This window comes from Oncorhynchus tshawytscha, linkage group LG03, assembly GCF_018296145.1.
Source record: "Oncorhynchus tshawytscha isolate Ot180627B linkage group LG03, Otsh_v2.0, whole genome shotgun sequence".
Taxonomy (NCBI): Eukaryota; Metazoa; Chordata; class Actinopteri; order Salmoniformes; family Salmonidae; genus Oncorhynchus; species Oncorhynchus tshawytscha.
This window is the reverse complement of record NC_056431.1, coordinates 36827418-36836145: the sequence shown is the minus strand read 5'-3', so window position 1 is coordinate 36836145 and position 8728 is coordinate 36827418. Positions and strand designations below refer to the sequence as shown.

The following is an 8728-nucleotide window of genomic DNA, read 5'->3' as shown; positions in this document are numbered from 1 at the left end:
TGAGGTGGTGCTGGAAATGAACGAATATATATATATATATATATATATATATATATATATATATATATATATATATATATATATATATATAAAAATAAATAAAATGTGTGTGTGTAATGTACAGACTTAAAATCAAAAGTTCAATGCGTTTACAATTCTACTGATGGTTTTGTAAGTAGAAATGTTGCGTTAAATAGCAAATGTGCCCACTCTGGTCTAGGCATGTGAGCTCTAGCTAACAGTTCGCAGAGACAGCTAGCCTAAATGAGATTATTATAGACAATAGCGAGATTGATTATATTTGTCAAACGGCAGCCAAACATCAAATCACCAGAATAAGACCATCGATATTTATTGGAGGTACATCAAGTTCAAAATATATTTCTTCTCTAGTCTTAATAAACTGCACGCGTTCCCAAATCGTAATGGGAGGACCACATAACATATCATCGCGTAACTCCCAAGTTTGCTTCGATATGATTATTCCAAACATATTTCCCGCATAATTAATTTCGCAGACAAAATGTCCCATCATGTCGAAATAACAAATTGTTTGCTGACTTTCATAAAATTGTACCGCGATTTTCTGTTGGATTGCTAATGACGGTCATTAAGTTCCAAACGTTGTACCCTCATGACTGAAGATGTCCATTTAATAATGTGGCTATACAGATAGCTGCACGACCTGGTCGAATGGACCCTTCCAGGAAACCTTGTACTGTATATTAAACAACCTTAACGTTCTGCGCATATTACTTGACGCACAAATTGTGAAAACCTAGCCAAGGAAAAAACATTATTCAGCTGCACCCCGTGCTGCTAATTTAAATGCTCAACACAATGTGATATTTGAATGTGTCATTAGTTAGCTACTTTCCTCCTGCCACATTTCACATCCCTCTGCTACATAGCAAAACGCAGTTAAATGCTGTGTTCAATGTAATGTTAAGACCTAGCTATATACGCTGTGCTCGCTACCTAGCTAACTGACGTATATAAGGGTAGTTCGCTACTTTCTCGCACTTTAAATGCAGCGTTAGTTGTGCCCAATTGAATGTTATGATCTAGTTAGCTAGCTATGTTGTGTTCGCTAACGTCAGTGCGTTTGGACGGCTAGCTAGTTAGCACCGCTAGCTAAGTTAAAACACAGACCAAAGAGATTCTCTTTGCGAATGGACACATTTAAAGCTTCAAGTTCCACACGTTTGATGAAATACTTGGATATAACTACCTCAAGTTCCTGTGTTTGGCACTGCTCTAAAAGTTTATCATAATTTTCATCCATTATAACTACGGCAGGCATAGTGTCGTTCACCAGCGTCTCGTCAGCAGAGAGGAAGAAAAAGGCCCAACTCTGCGGAAAATGTGTCTCCCTTCAGCACAGCAGGTGGCGTTGTTTTGCCCCCGAGCAATACGTTTTTGTATGGGGGTCAATGAGAGTGACTTATTCTTCTTTGGTGGGGTTTAACGGCTGTTGGCATCCGAAAGGTTGCCTTACCGCCCCCAACTGAACTATAGTATAGATCCATTACACGTTGTGGTTCCCCTTTTTCAATGTATCACAACTTTCTCAATGTATCATACATTGGGAAAGGGGAACCGGGAAATTAAATATACATTTTTTAATTACTCTACCAACTAACCCTATACTCATTAAAACCTTTGGATGCGACTACTGTCCTCATCCAAAGATTATACAACTTGAATAAACGCTTGGAGGTAAGGATGACAGCAGTGGTGTAGTCTACGGCGATACGGATATCATGCATTATTGATATCTACATAGCACATTGATGTGAATCATGCTGCTCTCATTTATTTACGGATTGTGGATGTTGAGGATGGCTGTTCTCAAATCTACATCTGTATTTGAACGCAATGGTTGAATTCATGCAGCCTACCAATTCTTGTTTTTGAAACCAGTGGAAACCCAGTGAAATATGCGCTCTTGCAACAGCTGCATTATGCGGATCCAAGCCAATGGAGTAAAAGTGGGGCTTTTATGGCTCAATCTAATTCATGCTGATAAAAAATATATATCCATAGGCCTAATGGACACATGCTCAAACTTGCACACCTTTGAAAGACATAAAGGGGCAATCTGTAGTTGCTACATCAATTTTTGGACTTATAAATTATATATATATATATCCATTGATTCTTGAAGAATATAATTTATAAATGCCTCATGAGCTTAGTTCAACTGTCACATTCCATGATAACCCAAAATGTAAGCTTGTTTTACTCCAATGTTTGTAAACATTGTAAATGTGAACCAACACTGTATAGCCTCATAACATGGTTAAAACAATATTTTTTATATAATGGATGGTTAACCCTAGCATCCATAGCTGTCTATTAATCTGAGAGTGGTTCCATTTCTCCAGGCCCATCCCTCAGCTTTTTACCAAAACTGAGGCGGACTACCGTTTTGTTATTGTTTCATCTGTGGATTTGCCCTTTAAACAGCTGCATATTATCAAGATATCCAAGTGTCACCAACCAAATGGTAAACAATAGGCCTATAGCAAATGCAGAATATGGCATTTATTTTTCACATGTAAATTGCACTTTTCAGTATTGCCCAAAGCATGCCAATCCATGAGCGCAGCATTTATTTTTCAACTCGAATCAATGAGCCCAACCAGTCCTCCATGACAACAAAATCATAAACAACAGAGTAGGGCTGGCTAATAAGTCTTTAGTTTTGAGGTCATGCTCAGGTAAAAAGATTTGGCTAATCTATTCTTCCATATTTCCAAGTCCTATTCTTGAAGATCAAGGGGTATAACATTTATTGGAATGACTGGAATTCTGATAGACTTTGGTTTTTAATGTAAATATATAGTTTCATCGTATTACTATATGTAGTAGGAAGCAATAGGTTAGAAGAAGCCTACAGAACCAACCAGTAAAGTTAAATTTAACATCCATATATGGCCAGCTATGTAAACTTTAACATTGATTTATTCTGCAATAGATGTCGTTCAATTGGTAACATACATTTTTGTCTTCTGCTAATGCCTCTTAAGGGGAAAGTAATCTACTGTATAAGTAACAGAATTGAATCAGATTACATTACTGAGTTTGGGTAACCCAAAAATTATGTTACTGATGTCAATTTTGGACAGGTAACTAGTATCGGATTAAATTTAGAAAGTAAACTACCCGACTATGGCTATGAATGCCAAGAAGCCAACCTTACTGAAACATATATCACTAATTTGCCTATCCCTCTGTACTGGCACAGATCTACTATTCACAGGGATCCTTTCAGAATCCCTCACCCTTGATCCACTCTCCTCTACTTTCTTCACATCCTCAGCATACGACACCCTCTGCACTACTCTAACCCTGGCCACCTCAACCTCCCTCTCTCACACAGTACACTGCCAATCCCCAGCAACATAGGCACCCCTACAGTTGACAAACTTTTCCCACCTAAACTACACATTTCTCTGTCCCATGTCCTCCTGTACACTTCCCGCATCTTGCAATCTCCCTCCAACATGTTGCTGTGATATGCCCATAAATGTGACCTATAACACTGCAGTGGATTCGGCACAAAGCTCTAATAGCATAAGTCATATGTCCTAACATTACTTTGTCAGGTAAAGAAAGACTGTGTCACCTCTGTTTCACCACGCTCTCAGCCGGGTCTGCGTTGCACCAATCGACAGGCGTCACAAACACCAGGAATCTTCAACTTCAATTACCCCACCTCCCACTTAAAGAGCAAAAACTATTCTGGGTGCCGCAGTAAAAGTATTGTAGGGAATAGTCTGTAGGGTCTGTAGAATGTATAGATGGTTTCATTTCATGGGGCTTTGAATAATATGGAGTGTTGCTGACCTTTTACTGTGGTCAAACAGCTTAAAATGGGGTGCCTGGACACTATACGGTACAAATATGCAGTAGTTGTACAGGAAAAATAATTATTTGTGCAGAAGTAAAAGTGGGGTTGGGATTACTCACTAAGTTCTGTGGAATATATACTGAACAAAAATATAAACGCAACATGCAACATTTATCTTTACATTTTATTTCATTATTAAACATATAGCTTAATTTCATCAGTCTGCTCTATCATTCAAGTTTTAAATCTTCACTTCTTTCACTTAAGTAATTTCCTCTCCAATCACTCATATATTCACATTGCTCTCTCATAAGACTGCTTTAGAGAACAAGGACACCACAAATGCTATTGTTTTTTAAAAGGCAGAGGCTACGGATCCTACTTTTCTGGACCCTGCTCGGCTGTGCAAATAGGACTACCCAAATGAAATACCTACCATTTCTCTCTGAATGAACCCTCTCCCATTAGTCACAAGTCAACGTAAAACACACTAACACACTATTATTTGGAGTGGTAAGCCTGAACTCCTCAAAATGAACCTGATCTGACAAAACACACTTCAGTGAATCCTGGCTTATTTCACTGTCAACCTCTCCAGTTAAATGCTGCTCATCTGATTCATTTTTCATAGAGCTTACGATTTCCCCATCTGATAAACCTCGACCACAACTTTCTGTCTCTAAGTCAGTGTTTCCCAAAGTCGGCCCTGGGGACCCCAAGAGGTGCACGTTTTTTTTGCTGCTCTAGCGCTATACAGCTGATTCAAATAATAAACTCATCATTAAGCTTTGATTATTTTAAATCAGCTGTATAGTGCTAGGGCAAAAACCAAAACATGCACCCTATGGGGTCCCCAGGACCGAGTTGGGGAAACACTGCTCTAAATGGTAGTATTCATTCCCAATATCTTGGGTGTCTGAGATCTGATTGGGCTGCACCACAGGCACTCCATCATATGAATTCTTGGATGCATCAGGATGTAGATCAGAAGCAGGTTCTTTATCCTCAAAAGTGTGTATATTTTGCATATTAAGTTGGCAGTCTGAGGGTTCTCTTATCAGTTGACATTCCGTCATTTAAACTCTCCACAGGCAATAGATTTTGTACCCAAGCCTCATTTACATTCTATGTTTGTACCATTTTGTTAAATTTTACTTTGTTGTCACTAGTAGTAGAATGTAGAAATGTTTCCTTTATTCTTGTCCCACATATTCCTGAGATTTGTAACTCTATGTTTAGTGACAATGGGTTTTCCAATTGGCCATTAAAGTTTTTGCAACTTCCTCCCCCCAAATAATACAAATAAAATATTATGCTGTATTGTCATTGAAATAGCATAGTAATCCACATCTATTACATTTTTTTGTGATTCTGAACATTCTGATCCTCCCCCACAATACCTGCCATCACCATACAATTTATCTTTCAGATTTGTTGGTTCAACATCATTATTTTCATTTATCATCGGTTGTATCAAATTTTTTTGATCTATGCATTTATCAGTACGGTCAGCTCCACAGTTAACAATCACTGCAGACGACAGCGTATATATATATAGAATAATGGCGCAGGAGGGGATGGCAGCCGTTTTATGGGCTCTTAATAACCAACCGTGCTATTTTGTTTTTTCACAGTGTTTGTAACTTATTTTATACATACTGTTGCTGCTACCGTCTTTTATGACCGAAAAGCACGTATATCCTACCAACGGGACATTAAAAACTTGAATATCTTGTGTTTCACAGAGTCGTGGCTGAACGACGACATGAAAAACATACAGCTACGGGTTATACACTGTATCGGCAGGATAGAACAGCAGCCTCTGGTAAGACAAGGGGTGGGGATCTATGTATATTTGTAAACAGATGGTGCATAATATCTAAGGGAGTCTAGGTTTTTCTCGCCTGAGGTAGAGTATCTCATGATAAGCTGTAGACCCACTATCTACCTAGAGAGTTTTCATCTATATTCTTCATAGCTGTGTATTTACCACCACAAACCAATACTGGCAATAAGACCACACTCAATGAGCTGTATACGGCCATAAGCAAAGAGGAAGGAACTATTGGACAGCTGGGAGGAACTATTGGATATAAGAGCAATGTCAACTTACCAACATTACGACCAGGAATATGACTTTCCCGATGCGGATCATCTGTTTGGAGCACCACCCAGGACAATGGATCGGATCCCAGTAGGTGAACCAAAACAACGGCGCCGCAGAAGGGGCAGACAGAGAGGTCTTCTGGTCAGGCTCCATAGACGGGCACACCGCTCCCGAGTATACTACTCGCCAATGTCCAGTCTCTTGACAACAAGGTAGACGAAATTCGAGCAATTATTGCCTTCCAGAGAGACATCTTTGTTTCACGGAAACATGGTTCACTCGGGATACGTTACCAGAGTCAGTACAGCCACCCGGTTTCTTCACGCATCGCGCCGACAGAAACAAACATCTCTCTGGTAAGAAGAAGGGCGGGCCTGAAAGAACTTCATTGGACTCTATGTGAACTGGAAACCACATATCCTGAGGCTGCATTTATTGTAGCTGGGGATTTTAACAAGGCTAATCTGAAAACAAAGCTCCCTAAATTTTATCAGCATATCGAATGCGCAACCCGGGCTGGCAAAATTCTGGATTATTGCTACTCTAATTTCCGCGATGCATCCAAAGCCCTTCCTCACCCTCCTCTCAGAAAATCTGACCACTACTCCATTTTGTTGCTCCCAGCCTATAGACAGAAACTAAAACAGGAAACTCCCATGCTCAGGTCTGTTCAACGCTGGTCCAACCAATCTGATTCCACGCTTCAAGATTCGATCACGTGGACTGGGATATGTTCCGGATAGCATCGGACAACAACATTGATGTATACGCTGATTCGGTGTGCGAGTTTATTAGCAAGTGCTTCGGTGATGTTGTACCCATAGTGACTATAAAAACCTTCCCCAATCAGAAACCATGGATTGATGGCAGGATTCGTGCAAAACTGAAAGCGCGAACCACTGCTTTTATTAATCATGGTAAGGCGACCGGAAACATGACCGAATACAAACAGTGTAGCTATTTCCTCCGCAAGGCAATCAAACAAGCTAAGCATCAGTATAGAGACATTGTAGATTCAAAGGCTCAGAAACAAGATGTATGTGGCAGGGTCTACAATCAATCACGGCTTACAAAAAGAAAACCAGCCCCGTCGCGGACACTGATGTCTTGCTCCCAGACAAACTAAACAACTTCTTTGCTTGCCCACTGCTAAATACCGGCAGGCTCTCCTTCACCGCAGCCAACGTGAGTAAAACATTTAAACGTGTTAACCCTAGCAAGGCTGCTGGCCCAGACGGCATCCCTAGTCGTGTCCTCAGAGCATCCACAGACCAGCTGGCTGGTGTGTTTATGGACATATTCAATCAAACCCTATCCCAGTCTGCTGTTCCCACATGCTTCAAGAGGGCCACCATTGTTCCTGTTCCCAAGAAAGCTAAGGTAGCTGAGCTAAACGACTATCGCCCCTTTGCACTCACTTCCTTCAGCTCAGTGACATTCAACGTGCTACCATCATAAGATGCCAGCCTTCCAACAAGTCAGTTTGTCAAACCTCTGCCCTACTAGAGCTGCCCCGGTCAACTGTAAGCTCTGTTATTGTGAAGTGGAAACATCTAGGAGCAACAACGGCTCAGCCCTGAAGTGGTAGACCACACAAGCTCACAGAACGGGACTGCCGAGTGCTGAAGTGCATAGCGTGTAAAAATCGTCTATCCTCGGTTGCAACATTCACTAGTTCCAAAGTTAATGAAATGGGTTTCCATAGCCGAGCAGCCGCACACAAGCCTAAAATCACCATGCGCAATGCCAAGCATCTGCTGGAGTGGTCTAAAATTCGCTGCCAGTGGACTCTGGAGCAGCAGAAACGCTGTCCGACGGACAAATCTGGGTTTGGTGGATGCCAGGGAAACACAACCTATTTAACACAGACAGTTTTTGGGGAAACACTTGTGACCTTCTCTCATTGGGTTAAGCAACAGAAGAGTAGCCAGCAGTAAAAGCTGACATTTTTCTGCTTTGGTAGGCCTACTCTGTCTGGGGTGGAAAGGTAGGCCTAACTTTTGAATGTACCATGCTCAAATTTCTAATGACGTCTCAGATTAAATTATTTGTAAACAAGGATAAATTAGTTGCAAACAAGACAAACTGATTTGGCATTAAAAAATATAAGATGAACACATAGGCCTATAGTCCATTCTTAACCTGTAATTTTGAAAATTTGTGTGGTATTACAGATTCTGCTGATGTGTTAAATGATGTAGAAATGCATGGTCTGCAAACCCACAACCTTCTTGGATGCAGCCCTGTGTGCCATCAAAATTCCTGTGTTGCCATCTAATGCCTACAGGACGAAGAACAAAACTGCATGTCTAAGGCTGGTCTGTCCAGGAAGTGAGGCTAAACGGTAGGCATGTTCTCTTTTTTCAAGCGTTAAGGAAGGGTTTCGATAAAATATATTTTGCTGAAGGGATGGCCATGCATTTGCATTTCAGAGGTCCAATTTCCTCCATGTAACCCTTATTATAAATAACGTTCACTTCCTTAAGCGTTCCCTTTAAATACGGTGCACCTTTTAGTTTGAATTTTGTTGAAAGGCGAGAACATTTTGAGAGAACGGGTTCAGAATATTCCGGATCAATGAAAGCATGATTGATCCTGAATATATTCATACTAGTCTCCGTTCCAGCACCAATTGGTAGATTAAAAAAATACTCTGATCTTATAGATGATTTAGGTTTAGGAAAGTATTTATGAATCATAAACAGGTCTGGAGAGCCTTTACGCACAAAAGTCAGAAAACGGTGGATTGATTCATTCTTAAAATT

General features: G+C 40.5%; 1 protein-coding gene across 1 annotated transcript in view; it reads right to left on the bottom strand.

Moving 5' to 3' along the window:
* Window positions 1-1388, bottom strand: part of LOC112234930 (COP9 signalosome complex subunit 8) — a 33335-nt gene extending 31947 nt beyond the window's left edge. The window contains exon 1 of the mRNA XM_024403255.2: window positions 1232-1388. Coding sequence (XP_024259023.1) covers window positions 1232-1303 — 72 coding nt within the window. The 5' untranslated portion in view covers window positions 1304-1388. The remainder of the gene's footprint in view (window positions 1-1231) is intronic.
* Between the last annotated feature and the right edge of the window lie 7340 nt (window positions 1389-8728).